Here is a 26,520-nt window from a genome sequence, read left to right on the forward strand (position 1 = left end):
GGCGCTGAAGAAGTGAGGTGGCGCAGGGAGAAAAGTCAAGGTGGTTTGAACCTAATTGAGCCAACATAATCAAAATAGGTTAAGCACAATTAGACTAAATTAAACCCAACTTAATTAGGCTTAATTAGGCTCAATAAAATTCTAATCAAATCAGGAATTGACTAAGCCCAACTCCTGATCAAATCAGGGACCAAACCACTTCGACGATTAGATCAACACTTAACCTAATCGGGTCAAACCCAACTGAATCTAATTCATTTGAACTTGATCCAAAAATAATTACTCAATCAAATTGAGTTAATTAGCGATCAAATCACTAATTAAACCTCTCATAAATATTGAGTCTAAATCCGATGGGCAATCGGGCATCAAAGTCCATCGATATGAAATCTTGATCGAAGAGTCCCAAACCAGTGGGACTCTTGACCCCGATATCCAAAATGTGTGGGACTCGTGATCAGAGAATCCTGATTCTCGATCACAGAGTCTCAGACACGTAGGACTTATAGTCTACGAGTATTAGGACTCTTCATCAGCCATCAGATCAGATAGGAACCTCTAATGTGTGTGACCCCGCAGGTTCGAACCTAAGCCGGTAGCATAGGAACCAATTTCTGTACTAATCGAAGTGACCATCTAGCAATGGTATCCGACATCCGGATAGGTCGAATAGTCACAATCACAACATTCAGAACCTACGTGAATATGGTTACTGTATAATTCATCCCTTTTGACCCCTGTGTTTAGGATGACTCAGGGTTAAACTGTCAACCCTGATCAGATCATCCGAATCGTGCTCAATTCAAACAGTCCTGTGACTCCTCACTAGGACTATCCTGGTCAAGATTTTACTAAATTGAAATACGACTGCACACAACTCCTGAACTGGAGTGGTCAATCCCATCTTGACACACGCACCGACAAGTCAAGTACTTGACTACACCCAGCATCCTTCCGTCACTGAATTAGAAATTCAGGTAGTCCAGTGCCTAAGTGCAGTGAGTTGCTTGTAAGTCACCGTGACGGTCTCAGGTCGGAGAGATATTTATACCCATATCCCATCGGAGCAAATCTTGACAGCAGAAATAGCTCTGGAGTCGGTCACATTCAGTGCAGATGTACCCTTACATCTTTCCTGTATGCCATACCAGTGTCTCCACATTCCTTGGTTAAGAGGACAACCAACTTATATGGCACACAACGATCTATGCTTGATAAACGTTATTGTCCTTGATAACAACGTATCATTTGGTCGCGAACAGGTTTAAGGACTAAACGACAAATCTTCCTTTGTCGAGTCTAAATAGTCCTAAGGACTTCACCACAACACAGGAGTTCATTAGAAGATGAAACAATTGTGATAAAAAATATCAAAATAACTTTTATTAATTTATAATTCATATACTAATACAAACATGAGCACAACCGTCAACAGGCTGACGATTGGCTTTGGGACACTATTCCCAACAGCGATCTCTTCTTACTAAGAGTGATTGATTCCATGTTGATCGATACAATCTTTGTACGTACTCCACCATATCCAGAACATCTCATACATGTCTTAATACCATGTCTGGGTATGAACCACAATATGAGTTCATGTGCATAAGTTTTCATGGTAATCTAAGATCTAAGAATCACTTGCATAATTTTTACTTAGAGAACCATCTTTTGACATGCAAGTAAAGCTTCCATAAGATATTCTCTATCAGTGAGTCAATTCAGTGAACGCATTCTCTAATGAGCATCTACATTTTTGTATTAGTGTTTTCACATAAGTGGTTGAGCATATATAGGATGTACCAATCTTTTTGGAATATTGATCTCCGACTCAATGCTCCCTCGATCAAGAATATTTAATATTAGGATTTTAAAATTTTAGATCTCACAGACATGATCCATTCATGTTTCCTAAAATCATTGTCCTAATCTTTGAGGTTTATTATAATCTTAAATATAGTCAGATACAGCTAAAATGATAAATCAAATGTCTCATTTCATTATCAAATAAAAAATATCATTATATGAGTTGGAAGTTTATAAAAAAAATTTCCATCGTATCATATATGTGATTGACTTGTAGGGCACTCTTCTTTTAATGGGCACCAGTTTAATCAATCAAAGATTAAATTCTGTTACTCCTTCTTCGTAAAATTATTGGTCTATAAAAATATTTTGTATTAGCATCTCCTTCTTTCAACCATAAAGTTCTCGATTTCTGATGCCATAATAGCTTTTGTCTATATAAATTTATATTATAATCTTGAATCAAAGATAGAAGTTGAAAATATGAGCGTGGAGGTAAAATTATACCTTGCTTGGACCTTTGTTACCGTATTGTGGCTTCATCCACTTTTGCAGTTATGGATGTTTTTACTTATTTTCTACGGCACCTAATTTCGTAACATTCGCAGGATGCCGCATGTTTTCTTTCACAATGGCTGAATTCTCGGCTGTGTGTACCTCCATGTATACGTTTTGTTCAGCTTTAAATGTTTAGCCTCTGGCTCCTCTGACATGTGCAGAGGTGCAGCGAACAGCAACTGTACATTTCCGAAGTCCTCTCAAATTGGAGGATGGCGTTACAAGGTCTAATCGTTACTTAAAACCGGGGGGAGCAGGTACCCACAGTTCCACATGGGCTCTCATGTGGTTTGCACGTGAAGCGCGGACTCAAATAGACAATTATCTAAAGAAAACGCCAGCTACCATTTTTATAGGTAACCGAAGACCGGAGACCGACCAACCTCACCTGCCTTGGAAACAGCTCCGTCCGTCAACTGTCTCCCTCCGCCTCGCCGCTCTTGTAGAGGAGAAGGGCGCGAAGGAGAGAAGCCGCTACGGACCGAACAAGCGGCGATCGATCCATGGGCATCCCTTCTCCGAACCAGAAAAAGAGATGGCCGAGCTTGCTTCCCCTCTTCGTTGCCCTCGTCGTCGTGCTCGAGATCGCCTTTTTGGGTCGCCTTGACATGGCCAAGAACGCCGCCATGGTCCACCAGTGGACCACCTCCTTCTATTTCCCTTCCACCCCCACCACCATCGCCTCCACTGCCACCAACACCTCCACCTCCTCCTCTTCTCCCACCGAATTTCTCGATGATGACTACCGCCGCTGCCAGGATTGGTTGGAGAAGGAGGACGCCGTACCGTACGCTCGGGATTTCCGGAAAGACCCGATCATCGTCTCCGGCATCGAACAGGTTAGCTTTGCTTGTCAAACCTTCCAAATGTTCTCTGTCATATATTTCAGTTAGTTGATCTTTATTTTTGAGCTTCTTTGCAGCTGGTCATTCTTTAATGTTTATTGTTATTGTTGATTGGGGTGTGATTGGTGTCATTTGAATGGGGCGAATGAGGTTTTCTTGACACTTGCGTGTAGTTGGTAAGAATGTTGGACTGAGAGGGGAAACTTCTGTGAGCCGTTAGTGACTTCTGATAAATTTGCAGGGTACTGGGAGGCCAAACAAAAGATTGGGTCGGAAAATAGAAGAGTACTGTGGTGGAAATGAAAGATAACCTTTTGCAAGTTGATCTGGGTTCATGTCGTGTACATATATAAGAGTGAATTGCTTTTAAGAGAAGAAGTAGCAGGGAAGAAGAAGAGACTACATATATAAGAGTGAGAAAGAGTAGAAAAAGGAACTTTATTAAACTTTTCTTCTAAGAGACATAACACAATCTCTCTACAAACTCACTTGCTACTCCCAGCTAGTAACTGGCACGCTCCCTGTCTCTCTCTTAACCAAAGGATTCCATGTTCTAACTCCAAGTTTGAAGGGCACTCTCCAAAAGCGCTATGTGACCATGGTATATAGCTGTGCATCAACTCGTAATCCTTTTTCCATGTATCAACTTATAATCCTTTGTCCTCATGTATTTAAACTCCTAACCACTATCTCACAGCTGCTACATAGGCTGCCTGATTATTCAGTAATTCCTTCATATTTCAAAAAGAAATTCCTGGTGTAATTTGAAATTTCACAAGCCAAACTCTATTCCAATCCTATTTGCATTTAGTATTCATTCAGAGTAGATGCTATAGGAATAATTGGCTCCTACAAGGAATAGGAAATAAAACATTTTACATGAACTAGTTCCAGAGCCGGCCCTGGGGCGGGTTGAACTGGGCAACCGCCCCAGACCCCCAAATTTTTTTTTTCTGGATAAACCAAACGTCGTTCTCCTGAGTGACCGAGTCTCGACTCCCCAACGGCTCCCAGCAACAACTTTTCAGCTCTCATCACCTCGATTTCTTCTTTGATTTCTCATCGCCTCTCATCACCTCGCAACGCCTCCCTTGATTTCTTCCTGTTCTACTGTTCACCGATGGTTCTTCTTTGCTTTGGGCATCAAAAATCAGATCAAAATCTGTCAAAAAGTCAAGTAAATCTCTTCAATCCTCCTCCTTCAATCTGCTATGGATTTTAAGCTTGATTTTTGCTGATTTATTGTCAGAAAAAATTTTGAAATCTTAGTTGAATAAGTTCTCCTATTTTTTCATTTTTTTTTATCTTTCTGGCACCGTGGGGCTGCCGCCGGTCACCGAAGCCTGTGGTTGTCGTCGTCATCCGGTCGTCGGGGACCGTCGGTGTTGGCTAGGGAGGAGGATCTCCCTTGCGGCCTTGCCTAGGAACGATGGGATGAGTCCTCTGTTCTGTTAAAAAAAAAAGAGAAGATCCTCTGTTTTACCGTGGAAGAAGAAGGAAAAAAAAAGAGAAAAGAAAAGATGGTCCACAGTCCACACAATAAACAAAAGGAGAAAAGATGGTCCACACTGTTCCGTTAGAAAAAAGAGAGGACGAGTCCTCTGTTTTATCGTGGAAAAAGAAGAAAGAAAAAAAAATATGATCCACAGTCCACACAATAAAAAAAAAGATAGTCCACACAATATAATTACATGGATTTGTTGATTATGATCTGATTGGTTTAGGCATATGAAATTTGGCCCGTCTATGTGAGAGTCTCAATCAATGGGTCAGCATCCTGGCATATGATGGAATACATTTAATTTTGTACACCTAGGATTTATTTTTTTAAATAAATGTAATTATGGTCTTTATATCTATCTTATTTTTTTGGATAGCTTGTGGTTTCACTTCACTTTCCTATTTCTTTTTTACTATATCTTATTCTTAAAGTAATTAATTAATTATCATGTTTTAGTTTTTAGGTTTAAATTCTTATTACAATTACAGTAGCTTTTGCTCAAATTTTGTTCCATCAAAAAAGCCTTCAAGCAAGTTCTATTGTTCTATCAAAAGGCTTTAAATCAGGTTCTATTGTTTTAAACTTCAAATTTATTGATTACTAATTTTAGTTAATATTTATTATTTTATCTATAAAAATGATACCTAGAAAATATCCTTCGGATCATGAAAAACTTAAGAAAAAAAAAAAGAACAATTGACTCAATCATTAAAAGGAGGTCTTGATAAATTTATTATAAGTAAAAAAAACGATGTAGCTGAGAATTCAAATAATATTGCTAGTGAATTTGTCAAAGAAAATACAAATATTATTTGTGAATTAGATAATGATAATAATATTATTAATAATGATAATAATACTAATGATAATACTAATAATATGGATGATCTCATTAATGGTGATAAAAATTTAATGAATGAAAAATCAAGTGAATCAAATACTTTTGACATTTATGATCTTAGGATATGGGATAGTCTTGATACAAATTCTAGAGATTTATTAATTGAAAACGGTCCTAAAAGAGATATTAATATAAAGTTTCCTCTTGATCAATATAATAGGCATTTTTTTTAACACATTACGATCGAACCTTATCAAATGGAGAGCAACATGATCGAAACTGGTTAGTGTATTCAAAAGAGTTAGACAAATTATTTTGTTTTTGTTGTAAGCTATTTAAATCAAATGATAATAATAGTAGAAGTCAATTAGCAAGTGATAGCTTTAGAGATTGGAAATACCTTAGTGAAAGACTTCAAGCTCATGAAACTAGTAATGATCACATTCATAATATGACCACTTGGATTGATTTGCAGAATAGATTTAAAAAAAATCAAACAATTGATAAACATATTCAAGAGCAAATTAATAAAGAGAAGGAACATTGAAAAAAATACTATTAAGAATAGTAACTGCTGTTAAATTTCTTGCTCAAAGTTCTCTAGCTTTTCATAGAACAAATGAAAGGATTTATCAAAATAGTAATGATAATTTTTTACGATTAATTGAAATGATCGCTGTTTTTGATCCAATTATGCAAGAACACCTTAGACATATTCAAAATAATGAAATTCAATATCATTACCTTAGTCATAAAATTCAAGATGATTTAGTAATTGCATAGCATCTAATATAAAAAATTTAATAATTAAAATAATTAAAAAAACTAAATATTATTTCATTATACTTGATTGTACTCCAGATGCAAGTCACCAAGAACAAATATTTTTGATCATACGATGTGTGAATATTTCAAAAAGGCCAATAACAATAGAAGAATACTTTTTAGAATTGTTAAAAGTGGATAATACATCAGGTTTAGGCCTTTTTAATGAATTACAATTTATTATAGAAACTCTTGATTTAAACATTGATGATATAAGAGGATAAGGATACGACAGTGGATCTAATATGAAAGAAAAACATCAGGGAGTACAAAAAAGATTATTAGAAATAAATCCTAGAGTATTTTATACATCATGTGCTTGTCATAGTCTTAACTTAACACTTTGTGATATGGCTTCATCTTGTAGTAAAGATAAAATTTTTTTTGGTGTGATACAACGTATATATAATGCATTTGATGGTTCTACAAAGAGATGAAAAATTTTACTTGATAATGTACTTAATTTAACATTAAAGTCATTGTCACAAGCACGTTGGGAAAGTCGCGTTAAGAGCGTCAAAGCAATAAGATTTCAAACTCTACAAATAAGAAAAGCTTTATATCAATTAGTTGAAATTTGTAAGGATCCAAAAACAAAGAGTGAAATTGGATCTTTAGCAACACACAAGCTTGAAAATTTTGAATTTTTATTAGGAATGATTATTGGGTATATACTATTTACTGTTAATTTAGTTAGCAAAAATTTATAATTTAAGGATATGCGTATAGATGTTGCCATTGATCAGTTAAAAAGACTAGTTTCGTTTTTTGAAAGATATAGAGAAACTGGCTTTACTTCTGCCATGATTTTAGATAAGAAAATTGCAAATGAGATGGGAATTGATCCTATATTTCGTATAAAACGTTAAGTAAAAAGAAAAAGATAATTTGATGAAAATGTTAAAGTAGATATTGAACAATCACCAGAAGAATCATTTATAGTTAATTATTTTTTATATTTAGTAGATCAAGCTATCTTTTCATTGAAACATAGGTTTGAACAATTTCAATTATATGAAAATAATTTTAGATTTTTGTTTGATTTCAAAACATTAATTTCATTCGGTGAAGAAAGTTTGAAAAAATCTTGTCTTAATCTTCAAAATATTTTAACAAATGATAATCATTATGGTCTTGATGGAATTGATTTATTTTCAGAATTAAAAGTTCTAAAAGCAATTATGTCAAAAGAAAAAAATACTGCTATGGATATACTTAATTATATTAATAAAATGAATTGTTATTCAAATGCATCAATTGCATATAGAATATTATTGACCATATATGTCACTGTTGCCTCTGTTGAAAGAAGTTTCTCAAAATTAAAATTATTAAAATCCTATTTATGATCAACGATGTTACAAGAAAGATTAAATGGTTTAGCTATGCTATCTATTGAGGAAGAATTATTGTCAAATATTGATTACAAAAAAATTATAAAAAATTTTGCATTACAAAATGCACGTAGATTAATTTTTCAAGGATAATTAATATTTAAAATATGTTAATTTTTAATAGAGAAGGCCCCATTTTTTCATTTGGCCCCGGATCTAAAAAATGTTAGGACCGGCCCTGACTGGTTCACACCTAGACCTCACATTAACAACCTTTGATTGATGTGCTCCTTAGCTAACATATTCCATAATTACTCAAACTAAGAAAAATAAAGAACACTAATTAGAATAGCCTCCCCCCACCTGAAAAAGAAAAGGGAAACAAACTTCCTTTCTCTGATAGGCAATCAAACCTAGTCATTCTATGATTTGGCAACTTTGCCACTGGCCTATCCCCTCAAAGCTCTGTCTTGATGTTTCACTATAACTAGTGGTTCCATGACAAGTCATGTCCTACAATTCATGCCCTCATGACTCCATAATACGTGATTTCCAAAATTTATAGTTGAAGTAGTTAAGCTTTCACAAAACCGAGAAACCCTAGTATGCAGACATGTTCTTCAATAAAATTGCCTTTTCTTCTGACATCGCTCTAAAATTTGTGCCTAAAACCACCATGATGTTTCCTGTCACACACTGAACTTGTTGTAGATTACTCTCTGCATCATATCTAGGCTTTGGGATCCTTGTTGAGTTATGTTTCTGACTTATTGTGGAAATGCGGGAGAGAGGAAGAGAGAGAATGAAATGTATGTTTACTAAACTTTTGAGTACTAAACATAAACCACTCTCCCCAAACTGACCGCTACTTACAATTAATACCTAAAGCTCAGGCTCTCTCTTGACCTAACGGACACTGTTCTCTAACTCCAAGAAATGAGGACTACTCTCCAAAGATGCTACACAACCATAATATGTAGCCATACGCCAACTGATAATCCTTTTCTTTCTCATATTCAAACTTTTAATTATTGCTTGACAACCACTACATAGGCAGCCCAAATATTCTCTATTTGTTGATCCATAAATCAAACTTTGACAAATTAAACCTCGCCCCTAACTCTGTTGTGCCCATCCAGCCACATACATGATAATAAAGTAATTGTCTTATGTATAGAGTTGGAGATAAAACCTTTCATGCTACTTCAAGTCTTCAACTCATGCTCTAGTTAACTAACAAACTCATTCTATAACTGCTTAAACTAAGACTTAAATAATGAATCCTAATTGTGTCCTCAAATAAAACCCTGCTAATCTTACTTAAAGTGGAAGATGAAACCAAATTCTAATATGATAGAAAACTCTGATACTGGTCCTTCTCCTAAGATGCCCATGCAAGGAGACAGGATAACTCCCAGCAAATAATGCTCACATCTTAGCCTTCATATTGGAATGATCCCAATAGTAGAATATTGATCCCAAAACACAAACACAAGAACCTTTTTGTTAGAAGAGGCAGTGTTCTTTAATTATTATATTGGTAACAATACCTAATACACAAGACTAAATTGAAACAGGGATTATGGTTGTTATACTAAAATTTCCTTGCTGGTTCCACTGCCACCTATCCATTCCCCCTCATTAACTGTAATAGATTGAAATTGGCATGCACAGTTAGCTAAAACTCAAGTGGTCCAATCTCATATCAAGATGTTGTATTCTTGAGTTTTATTCCTGTTTTTGAAAGAAACTTGGCATTTTAATATACATCATCAAATTTTAGCAATGCCCCTTTGCTGTGCTTATATGGTCTTCTTCCATTCTTATAATTTGATAGTATATATTATTGATGCCCTGTTTCAGGATTGGAGTTCATGTTCTGTGGGATGTAAGTTTGGGTTTGCAGCTGACCGGAAACCTGATGCTGCCTTCGGGTTACATCAAGATCCTGCAATAGCTAGTGTTCTCCGATCAATGGAATCATCACACTACTATTCAGAAAATAATATTAATGTGGCACGAGGGTGGGTAAGCACAATATGATTTGTTAAATAGTGTTTGTCTATAGTGTTTCTTTTGTTTAATGTGACAGAATCAAATGCAACTCAGAGGTCAGCTTTGTGGCATATATTGATCTGCAATATACATTAATTTTCACAAACAAAAATTATCCATATTTTTGAATCAAGATAGGCAATCACTTCAGTTAATTTTTTGAAGGCTCAGCATTTTCTGGTATAGTTGAAGAAACTAAGCAAGAATCAGGTAACACACAAACACACTTACACACACGCGGCCGGGAGAGAGATTCCAATGGGTAAAATTAATTGTTGGTGAAATTAGTGCCACCAAAAGTATATCACTCAGATTGATCGGGGTGCTTCTACATTGTTTAGTAGGTAGCTCCAAAATCTGCTATTAGCAAGCATTCATGTAGTAGTTGGTATAGTGCTGTATTTTATTATTATTATTATTATTATTTTTATTTTCAGAGAAAAGGTTTTAGGCATGAAGTCAAGTACCTGTTTGGTACAATCTGTCCAGGCCAGTATGTACACTAATGCTGGTCTGCATTAATATAGGTTACTGGTTGTGCTAACCATTATCTTATATCCACATAAGGGCATGCTGTGATGCATATTGTATTGGTCAGTGACTGTCAGGAGCCCATACCTTGGTACCGTACACCTTGGTTTTGAGTTTCAGCTTAAATTGATCCTGTCTGGCTGAAATGGATTGGTAATGACATGATCAATAACAATGGATCTTCATATTTGTGTGCCAGCCTAAAGCTGATCAATTTTTGTCTGTTTCAATGGTTTTGGGCCTTTTGGCTAATTTAGCTAAATCTGACCAAAATTGATTATGAATGATATATTTATTGATCATTTAGCTTTTTAGTGTCACTCTAAAATCATTTATCATTTCAAGTATGTTTGAACAATTGATGTGGAATCTTAGTCATTTTTCATCATTCTTTGAGTTAAAAAAAGGTTTTGATTGACATAGTGATATTCCTTGTCTATATGAATTGAATGTTGCATATGTTACTAGAGCTTCCCAAGGCTAATCATTCATCTTTTAGGAAATTACTAAACTGAAGTGAATCATGTATTGCACTTTGTCGACTTTTTGCTTCCCATCATGAAGATGAAGATGATAGAGAAGGTTGGCAGAGAACAAACATCTTTCAGGCTAGAGTGCTCTGTTACAGCTATTGCGATATGATTGACTTTAGGAGTTGAAACAATGTTATGTCTGGAGATCTGGTCTAAAATCTTGGTTTGACTATCGAGGCATGCCGGAACTTATGCAATGATCAGAGAACAATGCTTCATTACATTTTCTATCCAAGGCTTGGTTGATAGAACATAGAATATATCCAATTAGTGAAGGTGTATGTTAGATGTATGTCCTAGAAGACAATCTTGACTGACGCACATCTTTTTCTAGGGCATGTTTTTATATTTGACGGATAATTTTTATTATTATTCATGTTTATGTATCCATGAATTGTCTTAGAAATTAACAAAGATGATTTTATATATTTTTAAGATGTTGAAAATTTGAGACGTACATTATTAGTGGTTAATTTCTAAATGCTCCTAATCGTAGGATCGTCACGGAGGACACTGATCAATCTATTTAAGATCAGTGCACGGATCACCTCCTTCTTGGGCAGATGAATCTTGAGTCTGCAGTGTGGGGACATTGGGATGAGAGTGCAGGTGGTTGTTAGAAAATAACTTGCATTGAGCGTAACGAATACGAAAAATCATTTGGATGTCTACTCACTCGTCAGTGGTTTTCTTGATGCTGCAGTGGTGTGACTGATCTTTTAACCTGCAGTGTGTTGGCTATTCGCAGCGAGGCTATTTAGTTTGACTGCACGTTTTTTTGGTCCCTTGCCATTCGGATCCTTACTGTGTATGTTGGTTATTATAGGTTCAGATTCGCTGTTTGAGTAGGATGCATCTAGATGGAATCTATCGATTTTGGTAGAAAAGGAGTAGTCCTATGCGATTCGCGAGACTGAGTTCAGAAAATCTCTAATCAGAGTAAGTGTGAATACTGAAAAAGAGTTTTCACGAGATTTACAAATGAATTCGAGTTGAGCTAAACTAGCATATGACTGATGATGGGATTTGACGAGTTTTTTATGACCTTCGTCTAATTGAGACTCACGATAGAGGAATTGTATCCCACGGTAACTGCATCTAGAGATTTATTCTTCTATTCTGCTGGATTGCCACTACATGCTGTTAGACGTCACTGGTGGATCGTGAGAACTCACTAAGATCGTTTTCAGATCAAGGATCCTTGTTAGGTTGAGTTAGAATCATTCCAGTCCATCGAAAAGAGTTTTGATGATATTGTAATGGAGATAACGGTATGTCTCACTATCAGACAGAATAGAATCTAAGGGGTCACACACAAAAGAAGTATAATCTGATCAACGGCTTGGATCATATTCGAATTATTAATTGGATTGATGGTTTGAATCTGGAAACTGCTAATTTGTAAGTATTATAGATATAGCAACTGTTAATTATTAGTAGAGGGACTTAATTGCAAGTGTTGCAATTTAATTGGATCTGATTAAATTATAGATCAAGTCCTAATTAATTTAAATCAGATTTAATTTAATCGGATTTGAATTAATTTAAGGCTAATTGGGTTTAATAATCCAAGTTATACTTGGATTTCAATCCTGATTAGATTAGGTTTGACGGCCTTTCGAATTTGATTCAAACTGGTCTCGAATTGGATTCGAATTGAATCCAAATTGGACCGAATTGATCTTGACCACCTAAGCCCAAGGTTATTGGGCTTCTCTCTCTTGATTGGCCGACCAAAGGGAGAGAGGGCACAAGGGTTACCACCCTCTTTATTTTGGCGTGCGTGAGATAATAAGAGAAGGCGTCAACCTCCCCTTGGTTAGTTAGGACTCCTTGATTTGAATTTTATTCTTATCAGGTTACAGGGAGTTAGTTAGGGCATGGGACACTTATTTTTGTGCGACAAATTATAGAAGAGGTGCTTTGGCATGCGCTAGTTAGTTAAGGTAACTAATTCTTGGTGCCATCTTTTCTCTTCCACACTTTTCCCTCCTAACGCCCCTCCTTGTTCTCCACGCCCCTGGTTCTCCCTTTAGATCATATTTAAGAGAGGCTTTAGAGATGTAAAAGAAAATCAAGAAGGGTTCTTGATTTTTCTTGGTGGTTAGGTTCAATCCTCAGAAACCTACTACAGGGCTGCTTCAACTAATATAAGAAAAAGGGCTCTGATCCAAAGCCGAGGAGCAAGGCCTGCAAGGTGCTAGCACACTAGTGGCCTTGGTGCTTTGATGAGGCATCTCCGTGTGGATACCAGCAGAGGCTGAGCGCTTGTGCGGCTCCAACAGAAATCCTCAATATCCGTAGGATCCGAGAAAAGAAATCAGGTATGGAGATTAGATCTTCTATTCATTTTTGTTTCTTGTTTCAGATTTCAGATTTTGGTGATGTGTTCGTACGAAGATCCAGTGCATGGTTTTCAGATCTGATCTATTATGCATTTTTAAATTAAAAATATTTTAATTTAATTTATTTTTACTGTGCATAATCTGTTTTATGTTGAAAAATTTTAAAACTATACGTACGAAACTACTCCGCTTTCTAACAGTGCGTCACATCCATGTTGAACCTCCTGGCCCGTTGATTGTAAAGTGAAGGATGATGGCCATACCAACATACTCATTACAGCATGGTGGCTACATGATATATATGTAACCATCAGGGACCTATACCATAAGAAGCTGAAGCAGATTGCTGAGCTTTGTTTTACAATGAGTTGGGTCAAGAAGAGTTGGCTTGTCGGGTTCCTTCCTAATGAGAAAAAGTTGAGCTCTTCAAAGTTGAGGGGAACTGATGTAGATACGGAGGGCTCTATTCACTCGATCAAGAATGTCAAAGGCTATTTTAGGCCTTATCCTATTGTATGGAGAAAGGTTTGCTAGACCAGTACCATGGCTCATACTGGCTAGCAATAGGTTTATTATGGTATGGGTCTGTATTGTACCATGTTGGAGCGTGCCAAAATGGGGAGAGGGAGATGGTGCCGAGGAAGGAGAGGGAGGGTGTGAGAGAGAGGGAGAGAGAGAGGCCCTATCTATGGGGAGCTTTAAGGAGGAAGGGCGAGGGAGGAGGGGGGAGAGGAAAGGAAGGATGGGGGGGTGGGTGGAGAAGGAGACGGTGGGAGAGGGCAAGGCCCCGTCGACGGGGAGCTTTGAGAGCTTTGGATAGGGACCTCAAAAGAGAGGGAGAGAGGCAAGAGAGTGAGTGAGGTGGTGAGAGAGGTGGGGGGGGGGGGACCAGATTCGTTGATAGGGATGAGGGCTTCGAAGGGGGATGACAGCTTCAATGGGATGAGAGCTTCAAATGAGAGAGAGAGAGAGAGAGAAGCCTTTTTGAAGGGGATGTACCATGCTGGAAATCGATCAGTCCGGTTTGGTATACTTTGAACCAGCCAGTTACCTTGGTATGGAGGCAAATAAATTCTTAGGGTCCTCAAGTTGCTAGGAGACTAAACCTAACTGTTGAAAAGATTCTTGTCTTGTAGCTTTTGCTTAAAGTGCTTTATCATATACTATGTCTAATCGTGTGATTTAGCCCTGAAGTGATGAATATTTTAGTGAAAGAAAAGTTGTTGGATGAAAGAAATAAAGCATATGCACATGAGAATCAATACTACCTTGATAGGTTTATCTCTAAATGATGAATATTCTTTTGAATTGAGATGAGCATAAATAAAAAGACTACAGTATATGTGCATGAGAACCAACACCACCTTGATAATGTGTGTCAGCTATGTGGATTCTGGAGTTGCATAATTTAGAGTCCACTGATATGCCTATGTGAAGCATGAATTTGCTGACTCAACGACTATAATGGCCTTAGAAATTTTATATCATCGCAACCATAGTAAGTGAGATACCCAACCTTGTAGCTGCAAAACTTTCAGATGGTTGAGAACTACATAACCAATCAAATACTACTCAGAAGCTGATCACTTTGTATAACAGTGTGACCCCGGGACACTGGTGACATCACAATCAATTAGAAACAATCAGGAGAGTGGATAAACAAAGAACCTTTTGTAAAATTGCTCTACTTCTTTTGATAAACTAAATGAATTATTTGCATTTATCAACAATTTGCCTCATTTCCAATAACCAATCTTGGATACAGTACACTTTTGCTTAGAAATCCACAATCAATGTACATTATTCTAGCTGATTCATGAAAACATCACTTTAGAATGCTTCTATTGCATCTCTGCATATTTGTTTTGGTGTCTGTTAAATTAAACAGACTCTTACTACTAAGAAAAATTGTACCTTCATTTCAGGCTTTTTCTGGGAAAGAATGCTGTTTCAATTCTTCAACTTTTAATACAGATTCTGCTGATATATGATGGTTCTTTCAATATTTAAATTGGATATTGATCATTCTGCTTTGGCTGATAGGAGAGGATACAGAATTGTAATGACAACTAGCCTGTCCTCTGACGTACCAGTTGGCTATTTCTCATGGGCTGAATATGACATTATGGCACCTATCCAACAAAAGACTGAAGAAGCCCTTGCAGCTGCTTTTATTTCTAATTGTGGGGCACGCAATTTCCGTTTGCAGGCCCTTGAAATGCTTGAAAAGTTCAATATCAAAATAGATTCATATGGGAGCTGTCATCGAAACCGTAATGGTAGAGGTACACTTGAAATGCTTTGTTCTGATTCTTGCAGTGCTCTACATAAAAATTCATATTCAATACAATAATAGCAGATGATGGTTGATTTCTCTTTTCAGCATAGCATACAGGCTAGATTGTTAAAAGTTCTATATGCAATTTTTGATGCAATTGCTTCTAAAAATTGGACAAGATGAATCATGAATATGTTTTTCTATACCTTTAGCTATTGGTTGTGGAGATTAGTGTGGGGTCGTTGTTAATATATGACCTTTAAACTACTGACTTAAATCTTAATGAATTGATTCAGTGAAGGCATATTGATAGTTGAACAGTAATAGAAACGGAAACTAATGTTTGCCAAATTTTCAAAGTTTGAATTTGACCTTCTATATGGATGTGTATATGCATGTATATTTTGTATATGTCTAACATTTTTTCTGTAAAAATGACTCTTTTCTGGATTCACCTTATCAAAGGTTTTCTAATTTCATAAAAATATTTATGTTTTATCTCCAACTACAGCCATAGTTATTTTCGAGAAGCTTTGCAGTTCATGTTTCAGTGCCTCAACTAGACAACAAATTTTCTATATAAGATTTTATCTCAACCTTCTTTATCTCTGTGATAATACATCTTTATTGCGATTCTCCTTGTTGTTGGAGCCAGAATTGCTACATTGGAGTCAATCTTCAATGTTCTTTTTGAGGTTGACATTTCTGGTCTTATTTATCCACAATGTTGTTTATGTGGCTTCTTTGTGTTTATGTTGTGCATTCAAGTTTATGAATTAGAGCTCGCCATGAGCTTAGAGTGATTTTTAACCCGGTATTTTAGAGTCAGAGGCATACGGTGAGGTGTTTAGATTCTTAAGTGAGGCATCACCTCAATGTGCATCATATATTTTCTGTCATATAAGAGAAATTGTGATAATCAATTAAACATATGTAAATAAGTTGAACAATATGACTTTTGTATTTACACTTGCTTATTTGTTGAGCTTTGGTAAGAACACGAATAAATGACCAACTTTAGTTCATTGTTGCGAATGCTGTGTAAAGCTATAAGTGTAAAGGGACAGCTTATGGCATTAATATTGGGTCATTTAAATCCACATACAATGTAGTGTGTTACTGGGTGCAATGCAAAATCCCATATTCGAGACACATGAAGCTATCCTGAAGCTTTTTGTCATGTGGGCTCACCATTTTTAATATCTTTGCAATGTGTTATATGTAAAAAGATTTGGAAAATTGGAATTGGAGGTCTTTACTCTTATTCATGAAACTCCAGGTAGTCAAAGATAATACTCTATAATAGAATACATGGAAGCTTCCAAGTTACAAAAACATCTTATTGTTACAAGTCAAGAGTTTGAAAAGTATTGTGTTTTCTAAAATATCGATGCTCATCTTCATTACCCTCGCTCAAGGTGAATGGCTGTAGTTGGAAGGTCAACATGGATCATTAGGAAGTGGTATGTAGTCCTTGCATTGTCACAATGGAGAATAAGACCAGTTTGAAGTTTAATGCTAAGTTCATGTACGATATATAAAGCCATTCAATGCCTGAAGCTATAGATGATAAAGATAGATATTCTGTGTTGGTGCTAGATTTGGAAATTGTAGATTGCTTTTTAGCAAAGCAAGATGTAAAGCTACATCCAAAAAAAATTGTAGAACCTGATATAGATCAACATTCACATGGATCTCTAGCCCAATTAGCATGGTAATAGGAAATAAAATGAAGTGACTTGGATCAATGAGTGTTTTGACCATTGTCTATATAGTATTCTTTGGATATCTTTGATGTGCTTAACAGTTTTATAATTAGTTAAACAAGGAAGGGCATAAATTGACAAAGCTAATTAATGGCATACTAGCATATGGACAGGAGTTCAATATTCATGAACGTTGGGCAGTGGATCGCCTTCATATGGAGAGGGTTTACAATTAGAAGTAACTCACATGCTTATCAGTTTAGATCTGTCCATTCTGAAGCAAGATGAGAGATCCATAGAATATTTCATTTAATCAAGAAATGACTTTAAGTTGGAAAACTTGCGTGCTTAGAAAAATAATGATGATTACCTAAATTTTTCATGTCAAAGCGAGCCATCAAAGCACTGATTAACTATTTGATATGCTTACTATTACTCCCAATAATAATGATGTCATGCACATCCATTAGGAGAATAATATTAGAGGCCTTAGTTCTTCAAATAAAGGACGGTCATGGTAGCTTGATAATGATAGGTTTGTGGGCAAGGCTGGATACCTCTGTTAAGGAGTTTCGTGAGGATCCTATCGGTATGTGTTTAGTTTCACATCTGTTACGGACTTGGTAGATCTTAGGTACTTATATAAGGCTAGGCAACTGAAATAGTACTTTCTGACGAACCTTTTTAGATGAGATCCTAAGTTATTACAAATGGGCATGCATGACTAGGAGACATTGCAGCATGGGCCTTTTGTGGCTATCTCAGGCCAATTGTGGATTTTGTATTAGATTTGACTAGATTTAGATGTTTAGCTTGACAAGGACACCAGACTTAAGTGGGAGAGTATGTGAGGATCTGTGTGGGCGTGTGTTGTGTTTAGTCCCACATTAATTATGCATTGGATAGATCTTGGACACTTTTGCAAGGCCAAGGAATGCAAGATAGTACTTTATTGGTAGCTTTTTTTAGTAGGGTCATAGGTTAATGCAAGTTTTAATGAGCATATATCAGAAAAATAGTATAGATTTCTTCTTTATTAGAAATGCTAATTGAATATTGGATAAAGATTGTAAAGTTATACTAGGTGAGAGTTTAGTCACCTAATATAGATTGTTGGTTTTAGATGTGCATTAGAAAATGGAAGAGAAGAGCTAAAAATATGAACACATGGACTAGGGGTGGACTTTGCGAGGGGACACGGATTAAGGTGCGGTACAAAAGTATTAGAGAAGTAATTTGGTTTTATGCTAGGAAGGTCGACTATGGAAGTTTCCTTTAACTTTGAAGGTTAATGGACAAGTGTAGAGAAACGATATAATATTTTCATATGGTTTTTATTGTCTTAGAGAAAAAATATGATAGATTCTCTAGAAAATTCTTATTGTGGGTGTTAGAAAAGGATTTTTGCATTAGAGCTGCTACTGTAATAAGGGACATGAACTATTGGTGCCAATATAGTAAAATCTCAATCATAATAGGTTTACACTAAGGGTATGCTCTAAGTCTAAGTTCTTACTTTTTTTGTGCTAGTTATAAATGAGCTTATTAAAAATATTCAGGATGATATTCTTTGGTACATGCTTTTTGTGGATGACATAATCTTAGTAGATGAAACTAAGGTCTATGTTAGAATCTATGTTTTAGGTTAAGTAGGGCCGTGGTTCGCCGAACCATCCCGAATTGAACGTTTCGGGATATTTCGAGCCGTACTGACTGCAAACCAGGATGGTTCAGTCTTTTGAATCAGAACATCGGATAAGGAAGAGGGAAAAAGAGGAATAGAGAGAGATGAGGGGAGTAAAAGAGGGGACAACACTGTCGGAGGGCCGGTGGTGGCTCGTCGAGGCGTCAGTGGTCCGTCGAGGTTGTCGGAGGGCTGTGGAGGCCTCTGTAGCTTTGTATCGTTCGATAAAGCATTTAATCGAGAGAGATAGAGAGAGAAAAGGAGATTGAGGGTACCAGAGGGTGGCGCAGCCGGTGGAGAGATCGTTGGAGGGCACTGGGTGGCTGCTGTGGCCTTCGGATGGTGGAAAAGACGTGCACGGAGCCGTGGCCGTGGAAGGGGGACAACCGTCCCTGTTCATTGCTTTTTTTTTTTTAAACAATGATGAATAGTTAAGCCGACAATAAGTTTACCGACTTCACTGTTTCAGAATTGTTTTAAAAATCGGAGAAACAGTGAAGCCGGCAATGGGTGTGCCGGCTTCACTGTGGTCGGAATTTTTTTAAAAAAATTGATGAAACAGGGGTGATTGCTCCTGTTTCATACCTGTGGAGCCGCAAGCCACGATTTTGCCGTTCGGCAACCATGGCGGCCAGCCAAAGGCTCTCTGGTAGCCTCTTCACTGGCTTCCCCTCCCTCCTTTTCTTTTCTTCCCCTCTCTTTATCTCTCTCTCTCTCTCAGCTGTAATTTGATGGAGGAAGTAGAGGCCTTGGAGGCCCTCTGATTATACCCGCAGACCGCCTGTGGCCACCGCCGGCGTCTCCTCCAACCACCCTCTCCCTCCCTCCCTTCTCTCCCCTCCACTCTCTCTCTTTTCCTCTCCGATTCCTTTCTTTGCTTCTGTGCGGTTCGTGCTGGTCCGATCCAATATGGATCTGTACCAACTCGCCCCGCTAGCTTGCTGGCATGAGTCCCGGTATCGGTTTTGGGACCTTGAGTATCAAGATGAAATTAATGGAATGCAATTTTAATACTATTATAGAAATAGAGATAAAGGTGAAATGAAAATTGAGGGTCATGAAGTTATTTATAGTGATGCTTTTTGGTATTTAAAATCGATTATTTATGAGGAAGAGGGGAAAGCAAGTTGGTAAAATTGAAAAGTGCAACTAAGAATATTATGTGTTCGCGTTATACTATCAAGTTGAAGGCAAATTTTTAGTACAGTTGGACAACTAGTTTTGCTTTGTGATATAGAATGTTGGGAAGTTAGAAAATAATACATGCACAAGATGAGTATGGCTGAAATGAGGGTGTTGATATAGATGTCTGCTAATACAAGGAAAGATAGTGTAAGAAATAAATTTATTCGTAAACAGGTAAAAGTAGCATTAGTTGAGGACAAATTGAGAGAACGAGAACTTAGATGTTTTGGACTTGTACAACGTAGGCCTGTGGATGCACTAGTATGAAGGAGAGACTTGACATGTGCAGAATGAATGAAGAGGGGCAGAGGCAGACTGAAAATCATATGGGATGAGTTTGTAAGAAAGGACTTAATATTTCAATATCTTTCAGACGGTATGGCCCTGAATTAAGCAACATGGAGGCAAAGGATTCATGTAGCTAAACCCTAACTAGTTTGGGATAGTTGAGTTGAGTTAGTTCTTCAAATAAACATTGAAGAATCAGCATAACTTCATTGAATTCCAAGTTGATACAAATGATTGCTAAATCTATCGAACCATGCATGTGGGCTTGCCCATAAATATTCTTGTGAAGCACACACATATATGATGGATGAGTAAGATCAGTAAAACCAGGTAGTGTTAGTTTTTCAAATAAACATGGAAGAATCAGCATAACTTCATTGAAATCCAAGTTGAAACAGATGATTGCTAAAGCCATCAAACGTGCATGCGGGTTTGCTTAAGGCCATAATATTCTTGTGAAGCTTGCACATATGGTTGATGATTAAGATTGATAAAAGCAGGTGTTTGAGCCATATAAACTTCCTCATTTAAGTGGCAGGCGAAATGCATTTCTAGTGTCCATTTGCTTGATGGTCTAGAGCCCAACCTAGCTTGCTAATGATAGCCTTTGGATACTAAGCATGTGCTTTTATTTCTTTATTGCTGCCATCTAATTCTCTTTTATTTAATGCTCCCATCTATGACCGACTATGTTGCCTTCTAAGAGTGCATGGATGGGAGTCCTTGTGCCATTTTTTGACAAAGTGTTAAACTTACAAATCATGGTCACTTGCCATGTTACATCTTTACATGTGCTCCGCTGGTATTAAGGTTTGTAAAGCCATATAACAATGAGTTGGATGTGGATGTTTCCTGACAAACCAAGCTTTCAATTAGCGAGTCCCATCTTGTAATCATCCTGATAGGTTGTCGGCACTTTTCAGAAGCCACCAATGAATTGGAGGTAGTGGGAATTATAGGTGGTTCAGATGGAATCAGATTAGCATCACGTAAAGAAGGTTCAGGTGCATTTGTGGGTTTACATTGAGTAATGGGAATGACTGCGATGGTTGGTGATGGTGGAATGATAGAAAGGAGAAGAAGGTGAAAGAGAAGAATGGTGGGTCGTGGGAGTAAGGTATTAAATTTAACATTATAAGGACAAGGGAATCATGAAATGTAACATGTCTTGATGTTAATACATACCCATCATCTAAATGCATGCATTATATCCCTCTTGAGAGGAACCATATCCTGAAATACGCTTGACACAGACTTAGGTGAAATCTTATTGACACTGAAAAGACATAATGAGTACTTGTAGGTTGATGTCCCTAAAGAACATGAAAAGATGGTTATTTCATAGAACAAGGGTTGGCAGCTTATTGATGAGATGCACACAAGTTGAAAAAGCTCCAACCAGCTAGTTGTACTGGGCTTGACTATGTGGAGTTAAAGCGAGCCCAATATTGCTAATTTAGCTGTGTTAACCTTCTTCTATGCCATATTGCAGCATGACCTTGATGGGCTGAGTCACTTCTCAGTGAGTCACACAGGCACTTGATATGTATTCTGCCCATCATCACTTGGAAGAACATTAATTCCACAACAAAAATAATTATCTACCACCTCTTGGAATTTAATAAAATGTATAACTAAATGAGTCAACAAAATAACAAAATCAGAAACCAGAAGCAGAATGAATTGGTGAGGCCTCCTTACATTTGAAAGGATTGCATGAAGTGGAGAGCCAGCCTGTTTATGTAAAACAAGAAAGACAATTTTGGTCATTTTTCTTGTTCATGAGTAGAGCAAAAATTACTTACATTATTGGTACAGAAAGGAAGAGAATTTATTATGGAAGACTTGTCGAGCTTTTGAAGATGACTGGACTAAAATCTAATGCCAAAGATGAACAATATTGTCAGGAGAAGGAATGAGAACTTCATGAGGATGTCCAAGAGAACAGAGACCTTTTTAAAAACTAGTTTTTTAGAATGATGCTTCCCTTTTTGGTCCCTGATCAAGCAATGAGATGGAGTGAATTCAATAGAACAATCATTATCAGTTGAGAAGCGACGAGTAGAACTACAACCACATTAGATAAATGTAATAGTTTGGAAGGGGTGGAAAGAGCACATGACCTGTACGAGTTATACTAAGAGGATGATCATTAAAAATAAAATGTTTGAGTATCAATGTGAAGTTTGAGATTTGAAAGGTTGCCTGCACTATTAGTGGTGAGTAATGGCACTGGTTTTAGTATACCAAGAGGAATCATTTGCATAATGGATGGGGAGAGTAGCCAGTGCTTGTTGGGGAGGACTAGTTGTAATCCCAGCTTCTTTGTAAGATGGTATCTGTGCTAGCATTTCGATGTAGTTTGACCCATTTTTCCATACACGTAGCAAATGGTTGTTTCACCATTAGGTGGAGCAGAAATGCTAGACCTGCTTGTCCTCTTAGGAAATGTTGATTGGCCCCTTGTTTTTGTTGTTGGCAATCTCTACATTCTTTTTTGGTGGGGGTTGGTGAGAGCAACCTGACCTTGTTGACAGGTTGTATTCTATTGAGCAAGAAGTGACATAGGGCCTCAGTCAGGGGAGGTAATTTATGAATTAACCTGCCAACCCAACACAAACTTGACCTGTGATAAGTAAGTTTGCATCGGACATGAATTGGTTTGATTTATAAATTGATTAACCTGAATAAACCCATGTATTAAATGGGCTGGGTTCAGGCTTACAGTTTTGATCAGTGTAACCTGTTTAATAACTCGGTTAGGTCAACTTGTTTATGACCTCTTTATGATATGTTTACAACCTATTTATCATCCATCACTCATGTCAAATTGGGTTAAGAGGCCATTGTAGACCCGACTTCATGACTTAGTTATTAGATAGGTTATGCGGGTTTGGTTGGTCACCTTTTTATTAAGTGGGTTGGGTTGAGGATTCAATGTTTGAACTGTTTAATAAACAAACAAGCAAGTTTGGGTTGGCTATTTTTTTCTAATATCTGTCTCAACTTGGCCCAAATGACCCATTTTTTTCCTTAGCCTGAAGCTACCAAATCATTGTATGCCTTGTTAAGGGCCTCTGGACTTATGAGAAAGGATAAATGCTTCTTAAAAATTGAGATGTGTGCCCCAAGTAGTAATGGTGGTGACAAAATTCTCTCCGGCCTTCTGGGGGCGATGCAACATTATCTCCTTGAAGAAGAGGTTTTTGGATGGCTTTAGGTTCATCCGAGAATCCTTTAGACTTCTTAATATAAGTAGACATAAATGAGGTACCTGGTCACGAATGAGGGTCAAAAATGCTAATGATCCAGAGCATGACCAACAATAATCAAATGGCAAAATCTTAGCCACAAATCTTTATTACTCTAAAATATATTTCACGAATATTTTTAAATATAAAATTATCAAATTCTGAAATACCATTTCAATGGAAAATGTTCAGAGCAACTAAGTTTTCAATTTATAGACAATCACTAAAATCATGTTGCATAAGAAATCTCTATCGCAAACTCTAAGAGGAATGCAAATTTATGTATCCATGTTCACAAAAAGACACAAGTTTAAAGAAATACTCTCATGTCGTGAAGATTTGATAAAACTGAAATGCAAAACTAAATCTTCTTCCAAGCAGCTTTCCATTGCTTGACAATCTATCCATCTGAAGCACAAATATAAACAGACTCCCCTCCAAATAATGCACATAAAGTCTCCATAGTTTGGGCCAAACAGAACATTGTTATTGAAGGCCAACAACACAACCCTGCTAGATAGGACAATACTCATGTATATTCCTAACCTCAAAACACTTAGAATGCATACTAGTGTCAGTAAATCATATAGAAATCACAATAATTTTAAGCTATATGAAACAGTTCTAAAATTTAATTATTTGTGCAACATGAGCATTGACTTTAATTGCCACACTCCAAGTTCATAAACAAGACACATGACCCTAAAGATATGCTCAAAACCAATCACAAACAAATTAGCAATAAATATTTATAAATCCACAATTTTCCATATGTAAATTCTGATTTAGGCATATAAAGACATGATTCAAATTAATGGTCATATTGCAAGGTAAAGCATATTCAAGGAAAAGGAAAGAATGGTATCTCATGCATGTCTACCTAAATCTCCTACTCTTGTATTCTCAGAGGCTAATAACCTCTAAAAATGTTCAAATAGTTCTCAATTTAAATCCTAGAAAAAAAGTCATTTAAAACTATGATCAATAAACGGCACCAAAATTTGTCTGTTACATCTTAGACAAACTAGTTTCACCAACTTCTTAAGGTGACCCCTCATCTTGGCAGTCCCTAATGAGGGCTTCTTAAGGTCTAAAATAACTATATTGCAACCCCAAACAATGCCTGATGCCTAGAAATCTTTCTTCCTTTAGCCAAAGTCAGTATTTAGTCAACTTGGCATAAAACTTATTCTCTCGCAACATCTGTCAAACAGTTCTCAATATTGTTCATGATTCTTATTTTGTAAGTAAATAAATATGTTGTTGATAGACACAACAACCAACTTGTCTAAGAATGATTTGAAGACTCAGCTCATTAAATCCATGAATGATGTTGGGGGTGTTAACCCATCCCAAAGGCATAACTAAAAACTGATAATGGCCATTTCAAGTTCATAAGGTTGTTTTAAGAACATCTTTGCATTTGGTCATGCAATGTTAATACAAATTCTTTTACATAATGCTCAAACTGGGACCAACATTTGGTAAGCATGGTACTCTTAAAATGTGTTACAGTGCTTAGTGTTTGTAGAAATAAAGACAAATTTCTCTTCTTTTGCACTATTGATGGAATGTATTTCAAACTTAATGTACTTACTAGTGATAAAAGTCATAAAATAACATATGAGGCTTCCTATATGCAATTTAATGCCTCGTAGAGCTTGACCATCGAGTCCGAAGGTGTGTTTGGATCTTGGAGAGCCTTGCTTGAGGTGTAAACTAGGGAGAGCCTTAATTTAGAGCTTTTATTAATGGTTGTGCATCTAGAATTTGGTGTAAATCTTGCTTAATTGGACTCTAGAAATAATTAGTTTCTAGCTCTTGTACTTTGTTGCCTAGTTTGTGCTATTTCCCCTTTAGATTTAGACTAATATTTGAATTAAGTTATTGTTGGGTTGGGTTGTAAAACAATTGTGGTAATGTACTTATGAATTGTGCTCTTGTACTCTGTTGAATTTTGAGATGTCATTTTTTGGACAATGTGAAGAATGAGATTATAAGTTGCATCCTGAACAAGACTGGAGCAGCTGAGTACTTGTTCCATTGGTTACTGTCAAGGTTTGCTGTCTAGTACCAGACCTTGTATCAGGACCATCCTATTATGGTGTCGGTATGTCCACTACAGGGGCCAGTTTGGCGTACCGAGTGTGGATATGCGGCACACACCCCCTATATCAGGTACAGTTCAGTATCAGTATGATACTATCTGATCGGTATGCATTAGTACTGATTGGTATGGAAAACCTTGGTTACTGTTCACTCGGAGCTCATAAAATGGACTAACCATTTTGTGCGAATCCTCGTATGAATAAAATTTCAACCAATAAAAGAAAAGAAAACATCAACAACAGCATGGTGCTTTCTTGGGTTGGAAGTTTCCTTCCTTAAATATGAACCCAAATCGGGAAAGCAAAGAGGTTGTCTTCCTACAACTTGACATCATTTGGGTCACACAACCTAGTGTTGTTTGGAAAGTTGTTTCTTTTATATTATTTTATTCTAGGTATTTTTGATGAGAAGTTCGAGTAGGATTTTTATTTTAGGAATTCTAGGAGTCTACAAGTACAGAAGTTTTTCTGAGTGCGGTGGTAGAATTAAGAGTGAGAAGCCATATCAAATTGTCATTTGCATTTAATGCATGCTTTGCTGCAGAATCAAAATTCACAACTTTATTCTTTCTTTGAAGGAGATTTGTTGGTCAGCCAAAGAGTGATTCTGATTTGAAGATACCATTATAAGAATTTATTGCTAGTTGGTAGACTGCTGAAGTGATTAAGGACAATCTTCATCTCTCTCTCTCTCTCCGCACTCATGCATGTGTGCTTTTTTACTCTCTTCCATCTCTTCAGTCTATCATTTTTGTTTTTGTGGTTATTTTGGCTGAGACTAAGATTTTCAGAGGGAATTTGACTGTATATGACAGAGTTTTATTTGTTGATTTTACTGATTCAGCA

At 36.7% G+C, this 26,520-nt stretch overlaps 1 protein-coding gene across 1 annotated transcript in view; it reads left to right on the top strand.

Moving 5' to 3' along the window:
- Nucleotides 1–2,705: 2,705 nt before the first annotated feature.
- The window catches only part of LOC105060901 (glycoprotein 3-alpha-L-fucosyltransferase A), a 36,059-nt gene continuing 12,244 nt past the window's right edge, over nt 2,706–26,520 (top strand). The window contains exons 1-3 of the mRNA XM_010944763.4: nt 2,706–3,203; nt 9,574–9,734; nt 15,218–15,459. Coding sequence (XP_010943065.1) covers nt 2,868–3,203; nt 9,574–9,734; nt 15,218–15,459 — 739 coding nt within the window. The 5' untranslated portion in view covers nt 2,706–2,867. The remainder of the gene's footprint in view (nt 3,204–9,573; nt 9,735–15,217; nt 15,460–26,520) is intronic.

This window comes from Elaeis guineensis, chromosome 13 (genome assembly GCF_000442705.2).
Source record: "Elaeis guineensis isolate ETL-2024a chromosome 13, EG11, whole genome shotgun sequence".
NCBI lineage: Eukaryota > Viridiplantae > Streptophyta > Magnoliopsida > Arecales > Arecaceae > Elaeis > Elaeis guineensis.